We start from the raw sequence: 23,086 nt of genomic DNA on the forward strand, positions 1-23,086 counted from the left end.
TTGTTTCAGGCTTCAGGATGCTGGAGGCATTCAACCTGACGGAGAAGACCTACAGTTACATCAAAGGCGTCTCCATGGAACCCGGCTCCTTCAACAGCTACACAGCATACAGACTTCATAAGAACGCCTTCCTGACTCAGCCTACTACGTGAGTCTCACGGGTCACAGGCTTATATGCACCCAAATGTTTCACATTACTCCTCATTTACCTTTGCTCTTTACAGTCTAAAACCTCTTAAGGTTTTGTCACTCATTTTTATTTGAGCACCTTCTCTTTTAACTTTGAGCTCTATTTCATAGACTTTGAAAGCACCGTGGTATAGCCTTTGAGGTCTATACCACGATGCTGGAGAGGACAGTCAGCCTGTTAGTTAAACCTCAGATTCAGGAGGATCAATGGTTTTCGTCCTGGTTGTGAAACGTTGGACCAGCTTTCTATCTTCTCAAAATTGTGTGAGAGTGTGTGGGAGTTTGCCCAACTAGTTTGCATGTGTTTTGTGGACTTGGAGAAGGCATTCGACCACATCTGTCAGGGCATCCTGTGGTGGGCACTTCGGGAGTATGGGGTGACCGACCTATGGCTATGAGCCATTTGTCTGTGTACAACTGTAGTGAGAGCTTAGTTCGCTTTGCTGGTAATAAGTCAGACCCGTTCCCAGTGAGAGTTGGTCTCTGCCAGCCCTGCTCTTTGCCACAAAAAAAGACAGATGGCAGAAGGTTTCCGCTTTCATCGGAATCTGGACTCTGGTCTTCACAGATGATGTTGTGCTTTTGGCCTCATTAGGTGATGAAATAGGGTGGTTTGCAGCCAAGTGTGAAGCAGCTGGGATGAAAATCCGCACCTCTGAAGATGGAGTTCCCACTCTAGGTCAGGGATGAGTAGTTGTTTAAATATCTTGGGGTCTTGTTGACGAGTGACAGCAGAGTGGGTTGGGAGGTTGACAGACGGACTGAAGCAGCGTCTGTGTTGATGTGTTAATCAATGTATTGTGGTGGAGAGGGAGAGCTGAGTGCAAAGCAAAGCTGTCCATTTACCTGTTGATACTGGTGCCTCCTAGGTTAGGGATTTCAAACCTATCCCACCAGAAAAAGGTCCTGGGGCAGATCCAGGATACGCTGGAGAGATTATACTGTACCTCTTGGATGGCTTGGGACTGCCTCAGTGGATCACTCGGATTGTGAAGACACACCTGGAGCCTGAAGTAGAAAGCCCAGCTTAACACGGAAGCTGATAACAACCATCAGAATACTTGTTATATCTGACTGAAGTTTGAGGTTTTGTGAAACTAGTGTATTGAACGTCCTTCATAGTCTACGGCTCTGTCTGTGCAGTGCTGGGATCAGCAGTGTTCATACCAGTGCTGACTGGTCAGAATGTGTTTGAGTTTTTAATGTGCATTTTAAACTGAATCTTTTCTTTCAAAAATGCGAGTTTCCGAGGTTTTCTGTGACATGGCCTGATTAAGTTACCAGTTTCTGCTGGAGCTTCCCAGAGTTTCTCCAGGTTTGCTGTCTTTTAAATGCTTCCATGTTGTTCTCGTCTCCAACGGGACGAAAGTAACCAGCTGCATTCAAACTGTTTGAGCCCAGCTGCGGGGTCAGACTGAGCTGCAGGTCATGACGGAGAGCAGACTGCCCATAAAACGGCTTTTCAGTTCTTTCTGAAGCTGTTTCACACTGAGCTTCCATCAGGCCACTGAGTGCAGACGCAACCGCAAACTAGACTGTTAAAACTGGCCACCACCCAGCACTGGCGTCCCATACCTAGAATATCACATGCAACAGCAGCGAGATGGAAAACAGCTTGGGTTTTGACTGTTTACCAAAACTGGCTTAACAAAATGTGTAGTGACATCACAGGGACAAATGAGAAACATCCTGCAGCGATGTGAAAAGGAGAGGAAGAAGAGCCAGTGGATGGAAAATTATTAAAATCACTGCTAACAGATAACATGTTATTTTTAAGTTGTGTCTATAATTACTTGGAAATAGCACATTGTTTGTGTTAGTGGATGTTTAATCTAAGAACAAAGATGTGATTGAAATACAGAGGCCCTCAGGCCCTCCAAGGTTTGGAGGCCTATCTCCACCCACCACCACTTCCCCTGCCGGTGGCGGACTCCCTCAGGTGTCGGTGTGTTGGTGGTTCTTTGTGTCTGGGGGTGGGCGTCCGGGTACACACCGGCTCACTCCTTGGCGGCCGCTTGTCGGGGCCTGGGGCCTGGGGCTCGCTCGGGCCCCTTTGGAGGTGGGGTGCCCCCGGCCTCTCGGCCTGGGGCTCGGTCACTCAGGCACAGCTGGGGGCCGGCGGAGCTCACGGGCGCGTCACTGCAACTCCCCCTGACTTCTGCTCCGCGGCTGCTGGGCGAGCCCTCATCTGGGACTCTCCTCAGCTCTTACTGGAACAGTGGCGCGGCTGCCCCTCTGTTGGTCTTCCATGGTCTCTTGTGTTCTGGGGGCCTCTGGATGTCTGGAGTTTTGATCTCCTCCATACCCGCTTCACACCCTGGAGGACGGGGCTGTGGCCCCCCCACACTCCCTAGCAGATCATTACATGGAGAAACCTTTGGAATGCAAGCATGCTGATCCACACAGGTATGCACACATGGGTATTCACAGACGCGGACTAAAGCTTTCTTGGCTGCTGCCTCAAAGCACACTGTGCGCTGTCTATCTTGCATGCTGCACAATATCGTTTATTATTTAGTAAATATTGATATCTATGACTAGCTAGTTTATTGTGATGGTGCTTTGTTTTCTCTATTATTATGTTGCTCTTTGTTGTTTGCTGTCTCCTCTGTTTGTTTTTTTTGTTGTTTGTTTTTTTTTTTCTCCATACAGGTGACCCAGGAGTTCTTTTTTTTTTTCTCTCTCTTCCCCCCCCTTCTCACCGTCTCTTCTCCCCTTTGGTTTTCTTTCTTTCTCTCCCCCTCTTTCTCTCATTCATTCCCCCTGTCCTATTTATTAAAAAAAAAAAAAAAAAAAAAAAAAAAAAAAATGACAAAGGATGAACTGAAGCTCTGCCATCACGTAATGTCGCATACTGCTGTTTCTGATGTCATTTAGGAAAAAAAAAAAAAAAAAAAAAAAAGAAATACAGATTGTTTTTATTCAGTAGGTTTTAGATAGTTCCTCACTCTAAAATAGGCTCCAAAATAACTGGAAAAATAAGTAACCTGATCGCAACCTAATAGAGCAGCTTTTGGTTACTGAAGACAAAATTGAATGCAGAGAGACCGACAAACAAGCAGCAACTGAAGGCAGATGCAGTAAAGGCCTGGGCGTGAATCTTGAGGGAGGAAACGCAGCATTTTCTGATGTTCATGGGTTTTATACCTCAGGCAGTCACTGACTGCAAAGTATTTAAAAACAATCCTTGTGTTTAAAATCATGTAATCTAGCGTGTTACTTTCCAGCCTCTGTGAAGCTGTTCCTTATATCCTTGAGCCCAAGGCCAGACTTCTGTTTAAGGTTTAAGCTGTGTTTAACCTGTCCTCGCTCTGTCCGGACATTCTCAAATCTAACGCGCTGTTTTGTGTTTTTTCTTCCTTTTTCAGAGACATCCACCCTCTTGGTCTTCCCCACGCCTACACCATCATCATGATGTTCCGCCTCCTGCCTGACACGCCCAAGGAGGCCTTCGACATCTGGCAGGTGTCGAGCAAAGATCACAAACCAGAGACCGGCGTCACCCTTGACCGTAAGTATCGCACTCTGTTCTTATCCTGTGCTGCCTGTGTGAAAACAGAGAAAAGCAGCAAGGAAATGTGTGCTGTGGAGCAGCTGTGCCTCACTGCGTCATATCTGATCGCTGACAGGGAAGAGTTTGTAATGTAATGAGCTGGCCGTGCCCTCTGGCTGCTTTGGTCTGAGCTGATCGCAGACTCCCTTCGCCGCACAACTGTTGTGTCATCGAGCAGCTCAGCTGGCTCTCGTAAAGCCTGTGTTTCTGTCTGTCAGCAGGATTTCAACAAAAATCCACCAGTGACAAACATTTGTATTCTTGAGTTATTACAATGAATTATAACTGTGCATGATTAAAGGTTTGACATCATGAGAGAAACCTTCTGGCACAAAGTTGCACAACAAAGCACCAACAAAGCGAAAGTTGGTCTTCCTGTTTCCAGTGTTTGTGCTGAGAGAACTTTCTCTTGACAGCTTCACAGAAACTCAAACATATGAAAGTCGTGTCAGTCGTTGTGTTTGGCAGGTTCAGGTAAAGTATTTTGTCACTAATGAAGCTGTGCTAACTCTGTAAGAAACAGACTATATTCACTTTAACTGCCCTGTACTAAAACAGCAAGTTCAACATATCTAGGATATATTTCCTTATCTGGCTTCGTTAAACCTAATCCATCATAATAATAAAAAAATATGAAGAGGTTAGCACATATTTCAGGTTAAATAATGAATGAACTGAAACAGCAGAGCCAGGAGCCATTCTGCCCCCAACTTTTCAAGGTCTGCTAAGGCTACACCCTTAAAAACTCATACTAACAGACAGAGTTGTACTCGTCAAAACAACTGGCTTACACTAGAGGGTAAATCAAGTCTTTGAAATAACTGACACACACACCAAAGTTAAAAATAAGCTACAGCGTTTCAGACAGGATCAGTGTTTTTTGTATCATTAATATATCGCCTGTAGGAGATTGTGACAGTTATGATGACTGAGTGGTCCATCTACATTCATTCTAACTTTTATAATGTTGCTTCTAAAATTCATGGCAGGCTAAAATTCTTAGGACTGCAGGAATTCCCTGGTGCTCCCAATGGGCTGAAAGCAGCACAGTTGCTTTAAGGACATCTAGATGATAAGGAATTACAGCAGTCCAGCCTAGAAGTGCATACAAGGAATAGTTTTGCAGCATCAGTCTGAGAGAGGATGTTTCTAATTTTGGCAATATTACACAGATGAAAAAATGTCGACCAAGATCAAATCCAAGAGATCTGATCAAGATGAGAGTTGAATTACACATCCTGGTCAAAAAGAAGTGGAACTGGAAGCTATCAGTAATGTATCTGATTAGACGTGCTTCAGAGATTTGAGCGGTGGCAACTGAGATAAAATATCTGGTTAGACAGACAGATTTTTGGGACAAACACGAAAAAAGTTCAGTTTTGTCTGAGTTTAAAAGTGGAAAATTACAGGTAATCCAGGCCTTTGTGTCTTTAAGACATGCCTGTAGTGATGTGTCATCTGTTTTCATAGATACATAAAATGGGGTGTCATTTGTATAGAAATGAACGTGAGTGTGAATGACTGTTTCTTGATGAGTCCAGTTGAAAAGCTCGAGCAGATTTCTTTTGAGACTGAACCTGAGTATTCCTACAACTTAATTCTAATGTAATTTATTCTTCTGTCCCTGCTCAGCATCCAGCCAGACCGTTTCATTCTACAACAAAGACGAAAGCGGCGAGCTACAGAGAGTCACATTTGACACGAGGGAAGTGAAGAAGATCTTCCATGGAAGCTTCCACAAGGTAAGCAGAAGTCATTAATCTTTCAGTGGAGACTGTCCACATGTGAATTCTAACATATTGCATATTTAAATTGAGGAGAATGAAGCCAAGATTGTCTTTAATGTTTGAGTTATGTAACTTTTTTTGGTCCGTGGCTTGACTGAGGCTTGACACATGAATCGAAGCGCTCCTCTTTGATCTCGCTGGACTTCTCGAGGTCATACAGAACCCGCACATGCCTAAGATTCCAAATATGCTGTATATTACAGCCAGAGCACCTCACATGCAAACTGCAGACGTGTTCCTGAGGAGTTATGTTGGCTCACATGAACAGATGGTCCTCTGCAGGTTGTAAAACGCAGAGCAGCAACTGCTTGTGATTACACGCACTTCAAACATGGTTGCCATCTGCATCTCCTGGATGTTATAAAATGATCAATAGACAGCCTGACATGAGCTGAGCAGGTCTGATTAGGTGGAGGTATGATGTAGCTTTGTATGTGGGATGGTTTGCTATTCAATCTTTAAAACTCCTTTGAAAACAAATGAGATCATTCATGAGGATCTTCTCCTGTGGCTCTTAAGTAACTGTTATTTTCATCTTTGAGATTATGTTTTTTTGCAGTTTGAGTTACACACACTGCTTTTGCCTCAAGCTAAACATTAAAAAGACAACTCCTCAAAAGCTAACAAAATGTGCTGGCTCAGAAAAATGTCCATCAATTAGTCAATGAAATGGGAGAAGTCATCTTTCTCCAACACGTTCTCACTCCCAAAGCGTAACATTTTACGCTAGGTGACAAATCGTCAACATATTACGTTTTCGGCTACCCACCACGTTCCTAAATGACGACCTCGGAAAAAAGAGGAAATATGAGAACCGTCTGGACTCCATCTACACATGTTCGCTCTTTTTCTTCAAATCACTCAGAAACACGCTATTTAACATCATTAAAGTCCTGGTTAAGATCAGGAATAAGGTTATGGTCAGGGCTAGGGATAAGGTTAGGTTTAGGGCTGGAATACAGGGCTGGAACGTCTATTACCGCGGGAGCGTCATTGCACTGGATTCGCCGCGTACCATAAGAACGCCGAAGGTCTCCTTTCGCATTCCTCAGGAACGCCGCGGGACGTGACAAAACGTCGACATGTTACGCCTCGGGAGTGAGAACGGGCTGCTTTCTCCCACTGAAAATGCTACATACGTGTAAACAGAAAGAACTTTCTCAGACTTCCTTTCCTGGACAATCGAGCATCCAACCACTCAGCAGGCTGTTGGATTTGGGCTTCTGAACTTACTCATTACTGAAATAACAGGACTGCAGGTGAATTCTAGCTCAACCAATAACTTGTAAAGAACGTTTCAAACAACAACCAAGGAAAAATCTCGGTGGTGGTGGAGGAGAGAGCATGTTTGATTGTGTGTAGATGAACTTTGACAGCCAATCAGAGAAGAGAGAGTAGATTAAATACGTAGGTTGTAGATGAAAAGAAAAAAATGCAGTAACCGGATGATTGATGTGCCAGCACATGTACGATACATACATACACTTGTAACACTGCTCAGAAAATGTTGGTTTTTGGTTGATCATTGTCAGTTTTGTACTGGTGTATAACTGTTGTATAACTGTAAGAGAGTTGATAAGAAATGCCACCAGCTGTATTTGTTAATATCGTGAGGTTCAGCCTTCTGTGGTGACTACAATGCCTTTTATGTACAGCATTTTTAGATATATCTGTATCTGCAAATTTTCACCGCAGAATAATCATGACGTAATCGACTGATCTGGCACATCTGGTCTGAGAATCCCGCGAGACAAAAGCCAGTCCGGCTGGATTGTCTGGCTCTCTTTTCCTTCTGGCTCATCCTAATCAGTGGATTTCTACACTTGCACACGAGGAGGCAGTTTAAAATCACAAACAGAACAAAGAACAAAGCACATGCTCCCAACAAACTTTACACAGACACGCACCGCATCTGAAAATTTAAAGCAAACACCACCACCTTCACGTTATGAAACACAGGGCAAACACAGGGCATGGACAAGATGCCAAAAGAAACACCCCAAAAAGCTTTACCTGAATGCAGCAGAAGCCTCTTTATTTTTCCTCTCATCATCATGGCCTTACTCCCAAGCCACAACATGCGTGTTAGTGACTGAATTATAATAAGATGAAATACGCTTTGCAACTGTTGAGAGCATAAACTAAACAATACAAAGAAAGGATTGTGCAGACAGTGATGAGGATGAGGCAGAGTCTGAGAGAGCTGGACAACTTTTGTCTTCCTGGATTCTCAGCCGATTACTGCAGCTCGGCTTACCCTTTTACTTTCAGGCCCACCAACGAAGACAGATTTGTCATCAGCATCACACTTCAGCAGTTCGAACCTGATGTAAGAGATTTTCTTAGTGTGTCGTTGGGCTTTAAAGACAGTTTCCACTCAGAGCTACTGTGTTTCATGCTCTAGATTAGGTCTGAGCCGTGGTGCTGATAGCAACACATTTACAGGAAGCACTGCTGGGAGAAGCGGTGTGGACAGTCCTTTCAACAATATCTTAAAGTTTCATGAGTTTCATCCATAAGCTCCTCTTAGAAGGGGAGATCTTTAAAAGCGCACTGCAGTCGCCGCTGGGACGCTCGACTGGAAAATACTGGGTCACTGCTATTTCTATTAAACAATTACATCAGTGCAGCTGAAGAGTGCCAGCAGGGAGGCGGGACCACGAGGAGTTTAAGGAGGCAGCGCTCGGTTTTACCTCTTCTGGTAGCCGACCGCAGCTCTGCGGTTTTACCTCCCAGGGTGGGATAAGAGTGTCAGCAGGAAGGCTTTAAGGCCTCTCGCTCTGAACTGTACTAACAGTGGAGTGTGTGGTTGATTTTAGTCTGTAGATGATCTTCACTACATCTGATAATACTGAGAAATGCCTTTTTCTCCTCCTTTTTCTTTTTGTCATAGAGAAAAAAGAAAAAAGTTGCAGTTTTGGAGCAGACTTCTATAGATTTCATGCCAAATCTGCATCCTCACACACAGGAACCAGCCTAATGATTTAACGGATGTGAATGCAAAGGTCAGAAAGTTGTAACAGGAAACTTAAAAAAAAAAAAAAATAGTGACCTGGCTATTTTGGAGTTCAGGAGGTCACCATTTCACCACACAGATTTCTGCTTTAAACAAAAAAAAGTAGATTCTTCATTTCAGAGTGTCCAAATGGTGGCCTGGAGAGCTGTGGGAGTGTATCAGACCCATTTTATTTCTGTAATATGCAAACAATGTATATTTATAAATGAATAACTCTTTGCATGCAAGGGAAAAAAAGAAGGGAAACCCAGGCTGTTTTTGCACTTGCCAGATGGCAGGGATTTTCAGAGGGAGATGTATCAAAGGATTTAACTGATGCGAGATAATAAGAAGCAGAAAACACTGTAAACGCTACCCATCCTTTTTGTCTTCAGCCGGACCAGAGCGCCAGCACCTGTCAGATAGAGGCGGATCTCACGATGTTAACCTTGGCATCGTGTTGTGTGAAAGTGAACTGATGATGTGAAAAAGCTGTGATATGCTAACCCCACCCCATCCGTTAGCATATCACAGCAAAAGCTGTAATATGCTAACGGATGGGGTGGCACGGACTCAAGAAAAGTGCCTTCATCAGGCAATATGAAAAATGAATGCAAAACACAAAAAAGGGCTGATCTGCAGATGTGAAGCTGTGTCCTGAGATATGAGGCAAAACCCAGAGCATCATAATTAGTTGCATCTGCAGATGGGTTTGCTTGTGTGCTGGATTTACAGTCTGACAGACAAGTTATTCCAGAATCTTCACATTTAAAGGCTTTTTGTAGCCAAAGCACACAGAAGAGAAAGCCAAACATTTTAAGACAAAACTTTATTTGTATCTGCAAAAAGGGTGTCTGCTCTTTTCTTATCTTGATAACGCTGATGAAGAATCTTTGGATTAGCATCACATCTGCATAGAAATCTGGGTCCTTTGCATTATCAGATACTTTTACTCAGTTTGACTGTGTTTCAGAGTTGCAGGAGGTCAAGTTTCTTGGAAGGTTTGTTTCTAAGTGCCTCTTTAGCGTACTTAGGACCATGACAGCATTAGCCAACTTCTCCTGACACTCAGGCTGAGGGCTGTTGACGTCCGGTGATGATGCTCACATTCTGGGAGCTGTGCAAAAGGCTTGGGGTTCATTGAAAAAGAACATGTGGTAAAAACTGAATAAATAGGATATAGATTAGTTTTTCTTCTTTTTTTTATATCTGAATTGGAGAATAAGTGGTTGGCAAAGCTAGTATAGCAAGTAAGTTTCTATTTGTCAAGTTCTGTATTGTAATATCAATGTGCGGTTGACACAAATGCCATTCCTTTATGGTATTTGGTGAGTCTTCAACTTGCCACAAAGTTGAGATGTCTTTACCTCCCCTGTCATTGGTGCAAGTCTCAGAATTTTGATGAAATATAAAGGTTTCCCATCACCACAGTGCCGGTGCTAAGCTCTTCTTGTGTGATCAGTAATTGGAGCTCAGACATGGCGAAAACACAGCTTGACTTCAGGATGCTTCTCATGCCTGCAGCACACTGGAGCCAGTTTGGAAAGACTGGAGTCTGGCACCGTCTCAGATCTAAAGATGAGTCAGAGTTTGGTTTTTGGGGAGGCCAGCGATCATGCAGGGCCACTGCTTGCAATGCTACGGTCAGATTCCTTTTGAGATTTTTTTTCCCATCATGCTCTGTGGAAATTTACATGAAGAAAAACAATTGACAAACGAAGCAGAAACAGAAGGAGCTCATGGCTTTGATCTGGCAAAGAAAACAAAAGGGAAAAAGGGAAGGCGCCTCGACCGGACACGGTGCTGCCTGAGAGCATGGAGAGAGCACTCCTATTGGTTACTGATGTTCATGTGATCGAACTGCACTATTTACCCAAACCAAGACAAAAAACTCTTTAATTAGAATTAGAGTTAATTAGAATGAATCAGTTGATCATGGTAATGGTGATAATGAGTGTGCCACAACTTTATCATGATTGTATGGTGACTTTTAACCTCTGTTGAAAAGTTGTTTGGTGCTGGGATACAAGTGGACTGTATCCTGGACTTTTAAGTCAGCTTTTCTTTAACAGAAGGCATAAAAATAATGTCTTTTAAAATGCAGATTCACCGAGTCAGAGTCCCACATGTGCTTAGTGTGATAAAACCCTTAAAACATGCAGAACTGGATCTTGAGGGGAAATTTTTCGTCTTTGAAGCGGTCAGAGGTCAATTTTAGCTCGGGGCTACGCTGCTCTACTGTGTGGTGGACACATGGACAACACAATGGCTTTTAGATCTCTCCAGCAGCAGCAATTAAAACCAGCTGAACTGAAGAAACTTTAAGATTTAAAAGCTTGTCAGAGAAAGGAGTTGATTTAAAATTGTGCTTTAGCCTGAGCGCAGCTGTTGCTGAACCAGATTTACTGAGCTGTTGTCAGTAAAAGACGTCGGCCACATCACCACGCTTAGACTCCACTAATCCTTTTCCCCTCTCAGCGCTTTACCAACCAACTTGCTCAGCACTGGAAGCATCCCTGAAATCTTTCCTCAGATGTGTTTAACAGCAGAGATCCATGAAAACGTCAGATTTATTGCAGATACCTTAAGGGTTTATAGCACCGCTGCCCCTGACGGGCCCAAACAACGTTTGCATAAGCGAATAAACAAGCCATCATCGGACGATCTGTGCCAAGTAACTGCAGAGAAATCGATTAACGGGCCAGCCAGTAGCTGTAGCTCTGACAGGAAGACGCGAAAAGACGCGAAATAAAGATGCTCTGACTAATAGAAACATCTCAGAGATTATACAGCTGGAGCCAGATGGATAAAACTGAATTCAGGGAAGGAAAGCGCATAAATATTCTTTATACTATGCCTGACATGTTTGGGTTTTTTTTTATGAATCTCAGCTATCTTGAAACTGCACATGTGCACAAACCTCATTTCTACTTTCCAAAGAAGTGAATGTTGCCTCAGCAGAGGAGGGAAATGTCAGTTTACTGTTCTCGAGGCTGAAGTCGTGACCAGAAGAAAGGGATGAAGTAATGTAGGACCATCCATGAGCAGGATGATGGCAGAAAAAGAAGACTGGAGAAGAAAAACGATCAAACTGTGTACTCACTGAACTTTATTGAGGTTCGTGAAGTGAATGACGCCTTATTTTTCATCTTCACTTCAACATATCAGCTTTAACTCGTCCAATATTAGTCAGCTTATTAACTCAGCTTTCAGCTCTCTGGACCTGAGCTGTTCTTCAAACTGCAGTTCCTCTAATGGCCACTTGAGGCAGGCTCCAACACTAAGTCAGTTCCTACAGACATTAATGTTAAAATGTTCGATGCAAACAGCAGAAATGAGCATGTTTACAGACTGATGGAAGAAGCAGTTTTGTCTCGGAGAGTGGAGAGCTTTGTCCCACTAAAGTTGAGTACTAGCTTTACTGAGCACATCCACAGAGGATGTTGTTAGTAAAGTGATTTGTATAGGGACACTCCTGAACTCACCCCTTTACTACCAGGGATCACATTCCCAGCTGTTCAAAGCCTTATAAGGACAGGCTTCAGTGTCCCTGTGTGCCTTGTGCTGTCGAAATAAATTCAACTCCAGCGACGGCACATAAATGTGGAACTTGTCCTGCTGACCTGAGGTCAGATGAACAGAGCGATGGGCGTGTACGGCCTCGGCACACGCTTTCATCTCTGCTCGTGTAAACATCGTCACGTAACAGCCTGGAGCTCAAACGTTACATCCAGACTTTGGTATGAATGGTTTAAGGGGCTTTCCAACAATGGCAGAGGAGCTTGTAAACTGGCAGCTGTAATTGGTCCATTTTTCATCGTAAGTAAAGGAGGGAAGAAGAGCATTTAGTCAGACACTCTGGTTTCATGACTTGTTGTTGCTACGATTTACTGCTGTTACCAAACTTTGAGTATTTTGTAAAGAATAAGGAAGGTTGCTGGATTGTCTGTTACTCTCTGCACCTCCTGAAGACAAATCTCTTCAAAGAAACCCATAAAATGAATGATATAGATGCTTTCCAAACAAAGATTGCACACGTTTAATGTTTAGAAAGATGAACAAAAACATTCATAGATCACATCATAATAAAATACACTCGCATGTTTCTACAGAGTGGCGTGTACAGGGTTAATTAAGGCTTTATGGAACCGTGTTTCAGTTTCAATCATGAAGTCCCGTCTTCAGCAGCGCCTTTATTTTGGCTGATATTAACCACAACAGCATCCACACAAGGACAATACATCAGCTCGTGTTTTACAGCCATGTATCAGACTTTCCTCTGAATCTCTGAGGATTTTTCCAGCCTGAAGAGAATGAAATACTGTATGCTCTCACTTTTGGCACAAAGCTGTTCATGTTTCAGTACTGGCAGCTTCAGTGTGATCATATCAGTGCTCTTACTGGCTTTTAAAATCCTTTAAATTTAACAGAAGAGCGAGTCCAGTTAAAGCGTTGACATGCTGAAGCTTTAATGGTACCTGCTGACTTCATGAAAAGCAGATAAATGTCTCAAACGCTGCGTTTCCCTCCATGAAGTGTTTCTTGGACACCTCGGTGCTACTGCGTTCTGTTAAACATGACTGACCACAAGCAGCGAGCCGCCCTCGCTGCCGCCACTCTGTGGCTTTGTAGAGGTCACGTTTTCCCTCTATGCAGCCCGACTCGCTTCGAGGAAAAGCCGCTGCAAAGGCGGCGCTGATGCTCCACCACAAAATGACGACACGATGCGGCGAGGGTGACGTGACTGAGGAGAAATGCAAATTGTGGTGTTGTGTGTACGGCGGAGCTGCCACAGTTATTTTACTGTTTGGAGTTGTACGAAGTCCATCGGTGAGAGAGAAGGAAAGAATTCAGGGTAGATTTGGCCTCTCGATGAGCATTTCCAGCTGAATCTGGAATATTTCAATTAGATGGAGGAATCTTTGAGCAGATAAAACGATTTGTTCACAAGTCTCTGGACCTGCGTCTGCACCGACGCGTACCTTTAAATATTCTCTGGTTTACAGTGAACAACTTTAACTCTGCAAACCTGTGACTTCACAGTACACTGGTATAAATAATGATGCCAGTGGTGGGTATTTATCAGAAAAGCAAAAAGTTACTGAATGAAACGCTTGCAGTGTTTGGACAGATGAAAGCTGAGAGAGCCGTTTTCCTTGTGGTTATTAATTATCCCACAATAGTTCAACTTAATTCAAAATAATCTGTTTAATAGCTTCAAAAAGTAAGAAAATGTAGCATGAATGTCAGAAATATTTAGGTGTCGCGTTGAAGTGAAACAATAAATGTTTTACAAATTTTTAAAAAGCTGTTAGAACATCGGAGCCTAAAGGCACATTCGCACCTTGGGTCTAATGGTTTTTGGTTTGATTTCACATTATTCCCCTGGTGTTGGCCAGAACCGCACAAAACTCAGACTGACATTCATCTTTCAGACACATTCTACGCAGCTGCACTTAACCAAATGCTGAGGAGCTCATTAGCAGCTGAGTTTTATGTAGATGCTTGTAATTAAGTGGATTAGGTGTAATTATTGAAGGCTTTTGCTTTAACGTCGCCTCTGACTACCAGAGTGCAGCTTCAGCGAGGAGCCCTCCAGTTTGCTCAGTTTAGCAGGATGACTCGTCTGCCCTCGAGTCAGGACACGGTAAAAAAGGTTTAATAACAGAGTTTAATAGTTTAATAATAATCTTGTAAATAGGTTGGAACTATTTAAAATGAGAGGACGGTGGTGGTGGTGGTTAAGATGGTGGTTTATCCAAAAGTTCCATAGACTTCCTGTGCAAAGTAAACCTGTAGTATAAACACATGGGACGTTTTAAATGTAAGTGGTAAATATTTGGTTTATTATTTGGGAGTTTCAACACATTCTCATTCTTGGCATGTCACGAGGAAAATGGAAGCAGCATTGATAAAAGTTAAAGGGTTTCCTTTTATTTGGCATCTTTAAACATGATCCCGCAAGGACATGGAAAATGGAAAACGGATGTTTCCTTGTGAAATACTCATATTTGCAGGGCAGTAACAAGAAAGAGTTTAAAAGGTCAAAATCCAAAGCACTGCAGGGATGTCTTTAGAACATGATGGAGAATCCCCTCTTTCTGAATGGACAGAGGAGAAGTGCTGTTTTCCCTCCATGTGAGCGCTCGTATACTTCTGCATGATCGAGCCTGTTCACCCGCAGCCTCCGCCATGGCCTCGGCAAAACCTAATAATGTGCAGGCTGCGAGGATGAAAACCAGACATGGCACATGGTCGTAGAACAAAGAATGCGCCAATAAAATCTCTCCTTCCTTTCTCTTTCTGTCTGAAGCTGCACATCCTGGTTTCACCCACCAACGTCCAGCTCAACATCGACTGCCAGGTAGTGGCGGAGAAGCCGATCAAGGCCGCTGGAAACATGTCCAGCGACGGCTACCAGGTCCTGGGCAAGATGTCCAAATCCATCGGCTCCAAAGGAGAATCGGCAACTGTAAGTGAACTCTGCGTTCACACAAACAGGAGACTGATGTTATCTACCGACACAAATGATTTTCTCTATTTTATCTCTATTTTACTTTGACTGCAAATAGTACACACATTTCAAAACAAATTAAATTGACACAGATTTCATCTGTTTCTTTATATAATCCAGGTAATCAATAAGAGTTTGTTGATCTTTAGCATCTTCTGGTCCTACTTTTAAAGTAGGGTTGGGTGATACAGTAAGACTTTTCTAACATGCCAGCAGACAAAAAAAAACTGCCTTTGTTTGCAGCCTGCTTTCCCTCACTGCTCACATACTAAACATGCAAAATCACCTTGTTAGGTTTCTTCAGTTGATGCATGCCTTCCACTCTAAATCAGTTACCAACAGTTAGATATTAAACAATCAGGGTGCACAGCTTATAAACTGGGTGACAGAAGAGTTTAGCAATACGTGGCTAACTGAACTAGCTGTCGAGAAGACTCGTTACATCAGAGTGTTACAAAAAACAGGAAGTGAGGCTTCCACGTAAGTGTCAGTTCTCTACAGCACTACATTCACCATCATGCTGATGTCTGTGTCTGTGTTTGAACTCTCTGTTTAAAGATGCTTTGTTCAGCAGCCTCACAAGTTCGCATTGTACAGTGTTGAATTCTCACTAAACTGGCAAAAAAACAAAATAACAAATAAAAAATTTCTGTCAAAACTAAAACTTAAAACTGGGGTTTATTTACTAGTTCCGACACCCAACCCTCCCATCACCATCCATCCATTCGCTTCCGCTTATCCTATTCAGGGTCGTGAGGGGTGCTGGAGCCTATCCCAGCTGTTTTAGGGCGAGAGGCAGGTTACTCCCTGGACAGGCTGCCAGTCTGTTGCAGGGCTAACACATAGACAAAGACAACCATTCGCACTCACATTCACTCCCACATTCACACCTTTGGGCAATTTAGAGTTTCCAATTAACCTATCCCCACTAAGTGCAAGTCTTTGGACGGCGGGAGGAAGCCGGAGGACCCACGCAAACACGGGGAGGACATGCAAACTCCACACAGAAAGATCCCAGGCTGATTGCGGAATTGAACTCAGGACCTTATTGCTGTGAGGCAACCACCCTACCAACACGTTCTATGAAATTCAGCCTGGTAGATTTGTGTTATCTTGGTGAATCACAGACAAAAATCAAGAACCAAGGTGAAAGCTGGGTGGAGAAAAATGAAGTAGCACAATTATAAAATGTTAGCTGCTGCTGACTTTATCAGCGCAAAACAAACAGTGCAGCTTTTTACCTCAGCTGTAAAAGGCTGGTGGGGTATTGTCATCACCCCTACGTTTGTGAATGTGATAACTGGAGCAGGTAGTCACGTATATTTTCAAATTGACACAATCAGTGCAGCTACCAAAAATCGTTTGAATCTCAGTTTTCTGAGAATCTTGTGGATTTGATAACGATGTAGGATTTTGAAATTGATACCTGAGGTGTGTCTGCTAGGAGGCTGAGGGGTAGCACTGCTGTCAGCAGTATTCTTATTCATTGCTGTACATTTAGTTTGAATACTGAACAAACTTTAATGAGCAGAGAGTGAACTGAACACAATCCACAGCATTTTGAACATTTTGTAATTAATTAAAAGGTTTTTTTTGAGGGGGGGGGGGGGGTACAGAGAGGTTGTAGATAATTCAAACAGTGAAATGAGTTTTACATGGCGCCACATGTAAATCAATCAGCAGGGTTGTAATGCGAGCCTTTCTCCCCGGGGCTGATGGGACTCGGCAGTGCCTCATTCTCTGCTGTTTTTCTGCATGTCCTCTGGGAGCGGTGGAGGGTGTATCACAGACACATGTACCACTACGCCATATTCATGTTTTTGTTTTTTTCTCCCCCCCTTCTCCACAGTTCCAGCTCCAGATGTTCGACATTGTCTGCAACTTGGCCTGGACCAGCCGAGACAGATGTTGTGACCTCCCATCGAGGGTAAGGGAACCCCGACCTCCACAAAGCCTTTGAGCCTAACATATTTAGCATGTGCCCACTCTGGCACGTCGTCGCTCCTTTAGCCTCAAATCGGCAGCTGAGTGACGATGATAAACTGGCGCTAGCTTCGACTCCAGATAATCAGCTGTGCTGGGGAGTATCTCCTCCGAACGTCTACTGGGATTAAAGAATATAGAAACAGCTGATGAAGTTTTGGCCGATAGGGTGCAAAGATTTCCTTCCCAGATATAATCTTTTTATTCAACCTTGAAAACCCCACACCAAAAAACCCATTGCTGTTTTCACAGCCTGATTGGACACATGCACACTTTGGGTTTTCTTTAAGTCTGAAAGTGAAGAAGAGGTTGTAGTGAGGTTGTCTTGGTACACGAAGATCAATTTAATTTCTACGTCCAGCAATAAACGACCCATATATCTCAGAAACTCACACTGGCTTGTAAGTGTACACTTTTCTGTGTTTGGCTTTTTTTCCATCTATGGAGCATCTTGGGGATGTTGATCATCTCATAAAGGGGTGCTATTAGGCCAGCTGGTTCTCTGAAAGAAACCAGACCAAGGAACAATGCACAAAAACTTTATTGATGCATTTAGTCACAGTTAAAAGTGATGGTAAAACACAGACGAGTGTGTTTGTACTGTAACACTTAGCAGGCAGAAGTGTGACCTTGATTTGCCTTTGAAGGGATTTTTAGACCCAGCAGCAGATCAAAGCAGAGGACTTGTAATCAGAGTCAGAACCGGCTCGAATCACAGAGGGAAATAAACTGGGTATATATGATATGCAGTGGCGTGTGAGCCAGCTTAAAAAAAAAGCACAGTGAACTGTGGGAAAATAAAAAGTTTTCAGAGCACACATAAGATGCTGATTTATTTAATAATCTAAGCTGAATTATGTTCAGTACTTACATTTTATTTAAAAAAAAACAACAACAACATGAACTGGGTGTCCCGTTATCATAGCTAGGTTTCCAAAGAAACTGAAGTGCAAAAAAACATTGATTTGACATGTAATTAAATTTTTATATAATTAAAAATTGTGAAAAAAAGAAAAAAGATATATATATATATATAGGAGTGAGATTCAGAAATGAAACCATCTTTTGTGGACTTATCCCATTTAACACGGACTCAAAATTTAAAAACATTTCCTGTGGTCGATCAAATCGTTCATAGACGCTGCATCCTCTCCACTAAAGAGACAAAAACTTTTTGAGCAAAGTTCAAAGTATGGTACAGTACAGGTAACTTGCACATCTATGAAGGCACCATTAATGCTACATGGCAGAAGACTTTGGAGAAAATCTTGATGAATTTCAGCAGGACGGTGCCAAACCACATTCTGCACGTACTCCAAATGCATGCTTTAGTGAGCACCAACTCACAAATCAGTCCTCTCAAATGGTTTTACACTGTATGCTGATGACCCGCGAATATTAGCAAGAGAACAGTCCAACAAACAGACGATCCACTGTGAGCAGCACTTGACGACTGTGGGAAGGAAGAATTCCTTTTTTAACAGGAAGGGACCGCCCCTCCCTTAGCCTCATTCTGATGGCGGACAGTTAGATGGTGATCAGAAAGAGAAGGAGGAACAACAGTAGTGTTTGGAGATCTTGATTTTTAGGCCGTAGAGAACGCGAGAACATATGAATCTAATTCATCCAGGGCAGGTCCAAACGTTGTTTGTGAAAATGCTTTCTGTTGTTTGTCAAGCTCTTTGTGGGGTGAAAATCTGTGGGCAATAGCAGCAGCTACAGTAAGAACAGCTCAGGCTGTGGTTAAGCGGCTGGCCTCTCTCAGTGTGATGGTTTCTCACTTCGGTCCCAGCAGAGATCTCCAGAGACACAGTAACAAATGGAGCTTTGTGTGAGCGCAGTATGTCTGCAGCTGGATGTCCAAAACATTTTGAAAAGTGCTTCAACTCCAGCTGATTATTATCTAAATTGCTGCCGAGCAGGGACAGCTGCTTGATTGGTTAAATGATCCAAACTGAGGCGATCTGCGTGGACTCGGTGGAAATATCCACCCAGACAAGAGGAGTTTCACATCCATGTGAAAGTCCTGCGTGAGCTGAAATATCCACACATCGGGTCCAAGATGAGTGTTTAGCAAATGCTTTAAATCCAAGCAACTGAACATCATAGTTAGCATTCCCAGTCGGCGTGAATAGGAAAGGATGTCATCATTATTCAGAAATACTCACAACACAGGATTTTTCTTATCAGTTGTCCTATGGGCCATGCTAATTCTGTATCTTCCCTTACACTGATGGGATTTTAGAGCTTCATGAACAGAAAGTTCATATAAGAAGCTTATATGAACTACATGAAGGCTGTAGTTTACTTTCACTGTCTTTGTCGGTGAAGCCGATACCAATAAATGATACCACAGGGCGCCACACAGCACAGTTTTTGCTCTGCTCACCACCTCATGGAAGACTTTTTACCTGCAGACATCCTGTGCAGAGTCTTTGTGCAATGAGAGTCGTGTGACTGTTCAGCAGCGATTTCAAAAGGAATTTTATTTGACCTCGCATGAATGCAATCGGTGCCTTACCTTTGCATTTTTCCCATCGTTTTGACAGTTAAATTGTTTTCTTCTTTCACAAACAGAGAGATGAGATGAAGTGTCCGTCTCTTCCTAACGCCTGCACCTGCACCTCGGAGGCCAATGGGCCGCCAGGACCTCACGGACCAGTGGTGAGAACAAACTGTTATCCATTTTTGTAGGGCTCTTTTCTATTCTAAAGACAACTGTGAATGTTAACCAGTGTACACAAATGAAATGCATAAAATCGAGAGCGTAGGACAGGTGGATGGTGTCCTACACTGATCTTGATGGCCAGAGTTAAATCCTGAGCTTTCTTGCCTAACGAAAACAGAAATCAGAGATAGGAACAGCAGCTCTGAGCCATGTGAGGTCTCTACGGTGCAATCAGTTATAAATGAAGAACCAGACAGCCGATAACTTGTCAGCTCCCTGATTGTGAAACTCAGGGCCTGGAGGAATTGGAAGGTCATTCAAAAGCAGGTACTGTTTCTGGGGCTCCAGTTTGATTGGACCACTGCCCCAGTCCTGTGGTCCAATCAGCTTTGGTGGATAGCAGGATGAGGAAAGAGCTGTCAGGAGGGCAAGGCAGCATCAAGTGGCTTGGTAGATATAGTAGAGATAATGCTTTTATTGTGAAATCTTTAGGGATTTGTGAGGATAATGTGAGCAAAGAGACACATTTAGAGACACCTGCTGAAGTTAGCAAAAACACTCACAAATGGCTACACGTATAAAATCCTTAAAGGTGGTTTGCTACACCCAGTTAGCCTCTAACGCAGACATGATGATGGTAAAAGCAGTGCTCAGTTTCTAATTTAAATTAACTTTTAAATTACATTTCAAGCACATTTTTTTTAAATTTATCATTTACTGCTTCAAACAATTTTCACTCAGGGCAGCTTTTTACAGACTCAGGACCACCTTATCTCAGCAGAACTCACTGATATTCATGCTGAATGGTATGAGGCCTTTACAGTTTCAGACTCATGAAAGTTGCAGACTGCGCAGGGAAGTGGGGAGTACTGCAATAAAAAGGAATGTATAGAGAAACGTCAGCTGTTATCCTCACGTACAAGCAGTCAGAGGGAGGAGGCGGCTGCTGTAGGTTCATCCATCAGCTGTCAGACAGGCACCACAGTTTACTTTCTCCACTCTCTTAAAAGATTTTATGAGGCATTGCAAAGAGGCTTCCTGTGGTTAATGTGCTTCAGGACGCGGTATTCTCCCTCGTACAACATACAGCGCATAAGTGGCCATAAATAACCAGGAAAGCCAGAGCTTTGACTTATGCGTTACATGGTAGCACAACCACTGTGGAAACGTGTTTCATTACAGAATACAAGCCCTGCATTACTTTTCTCAGGGAAGATACTTTTTAGTTTAAATAGATTTCACTTTAAAAAAGATGAACATACTCATCGTTAAATCACCCGATAAATGGACTGAGGGCTTGAAACAGAATGCTTTTCTGCAGGGTCTGAAAATGCTGCTAAAACTATACAAGGCTGGAAATTCATCATTTACATCAACGTTGAATACGAAATCTGAAACTAGTTTGTTTATATAAAGCTAATTAGTAACAGAAAAAACCATGAAAATAAACATAAAGCTGCCAAGATGTGTGTGGGGCTTTTTTTTATTTTTTATTTTTTTGGGTGTTTTTAAATGAACCTCAGGAGGAAATGTTCTTCGTGCATTCATCTGCAAAGTCACGAAATATTTACATATCTGCAAAAGATTAGTTGTCGTTGACATTTAAACATGATTCAGATGAAAATAAAAACATACAGTTTTACATGGTTTCCTATCACCAAACAAAAACCCACAACGCTGCACAGGAATCTGTTACACAGCCCCACCTGAACCCTCAATGAGCTGTCAATGCATGTTGGGTAATGTAGGAGAAAAAAGATTGAATTGATTGATTGAATTGAATTAAACAAGAGATGTGGAAAAGAATAATTCTTAACCATATATTTTTTATTCTTGGATGGTATTAGAATAGCTTTGCATGACTCACAGTTCAATAATAATCCTTCTTTATCTCATCCTGGGCCTCCTCTCCCTTCAAGTCGACTTTCTTCTGACTGGCTGCCCCTCGTAAATGAAAGGTCTGAAAATGACAGAAAATAAAGAAAAGCAGAATTGGTTCTCAAAAGGCAACGCTCATTGTTTGGATTAAAATGCCCCCTTTCAACAGCATTAATGATTGCTTACTGTGCATTCAGGCCAAGGTTATTGTTATTATCTTTAGCTAAAATAAAGACTAGACTTCTGAGAAAAAAAACATGAAAGTAATTAAAAGAGTTTGAGAACTTGGAAAATTAAGATAAAATACAAATATAAAGGAAATTGGACTTTTTTTTGAGAGCCTGGATGTCTGCAAGACTGAGTTGACTGCTTTCACAAAAAGTTTTTTAAAATTGTATCCTGCCCAGATTTTTCTAAATCTTACCTCTGACTTAAGCCCTCCTCCACAATGATAATTAAAAAGGCTAAAATCAACATTGTAATTAATGAAAACAAAAAAACTAAACAGACATCAGAAAATTCTCCCCGGGAACTAACTGAAATGAAATGTAATTAAAAATAATCTCAAAATATACTAAAATTAGAAATCAAACGCTCATTAGAGCATGCAAAACGCGTACATAGACAGTGCAAAGACTCTGCAAGTTAAAAATATTTCAGCTTTGATGAAAAAAATAATCCGGCTTCACGCAGTGTTGTAAAAGCTGATCAGGTGAGAGGGACTGGGCTCTCCTGCCGCCTGCAGCTTTTATAAGTGAGCTTTGTGCTTTCTGAATCACTGTGTTAACTGCTGAATAACTCCAACTATCTCTTGTCCTTCGGGAGGAAGCAGTTCTCCCACACAGGCTGTTAGGGGCTAGTGTCTGTGGGTCGTGACTGCATTCATGTAAGGCCTTACTCTGCTTCACATTTGTCCTCAGGCTTTTCTTCCAGACTGGCTCCCTTGTGGCATGTTCAGACTAATTTCCCCCTCGAGCATCTCTTGTGTCCTTCTTATCTTTGTTGTGTTAACTAGAAAATCTTTTTTTTTCAGGGTGCCCCCGGCAGCAAAGGTCCCCGAGGTGAAAGAGGAGAGCCCGGTTCTGCTGTAAGTTCCTGGGGAAAAAAAAATTCTCTATCGCATTTCCCTTCATCACTTGCTGCTTCACATTTTCTTGCAAGCTGAAGAAAATAAAAGATGGTACAAGTGCAAGAGCTTTGAGAAGCACATCTGATTCCACTTACTGATTGAGTGTTTGTGCTCTCCTTGTCCTTGATATGAAGGCTCAGTTCTATTAGCATTCCTTGTCTCCTGCCGGCCTTTTCCAAATATTTCAACAGTAGTACACTTCAACTGGGACAAGAGATATCAACAATAAATTCCTCCCATGTTTAAATATTTCTCTTGTCTGTATTTTGCAGGGACCGTTGGGCCCGCGGGGAGAAATTGGACCACCTGGGCCCATGGGTCTGCCCGGCCCTCAAGGACCGAGCGGGCTGTCGATTCCAGGAGAAGCTGTAAGTCTGTAAACACACCTGA

The 23,086-nt window shown here is 42.7% G+C and overlaps 1 protein-coding gene across 3 annotated transcripts in view; it reads left to right on the forward strand.

Annotated features, from left to right (window-relative positions):
- Positions 1-23,086, forward strand: part of col12a1b (collagen, type XII, alpha 1b) — a 152,433-nt gene that overhangs the window by 116,028 nt on the left and 13,319 nt on the right. For all 3 annotated transcript variants that reach the window (XM_080882238.1, XM_080882237.1, XM_080882236.1), the window contains exons 59-66: positions 10-148; positions 3,558-3,700; positions 5,375-5,484; positions 14,838-14,996; positions 16,888-16,965; positions 19,599-19,685; positions 22,601-22,654; positions 22,969-23,064. In XM_080882238.1, coding sequence (XP_080738364.1) covers positions 10-148; positions 3,558-3,700; positions 5,375-5,484; positions 14,838-14,996; positions 16,888-16,965; positions 19,599-19,685; positions 22,601-22,654; positions 22,969-23,064 — 866 coding nt within the window. The remainder of the gene's footprint in view (positions 1-9; positions 149-3,557; positions 3,701-5,374; positions 5,485-14,837; positions 14,997-16,887; positions 16,966-19,598; positions 19,686-22,600; positions 22,655-22,968; positions 23,065-23,086) is intronic.

This window comes from Rhamphochromis sp. 'chilingali', assembly GCF_963969265.1.
Source record: "Rhamphochromis sp. 'chilingali' genome assembly, chromosome: 5".
NCBI lineage: Eukaryota > Metazoa > Chordata > Actinopteri > Cichliformes > Cichlidae > Rhamphochromis > Rhamphochromis sp. 'chilingali'.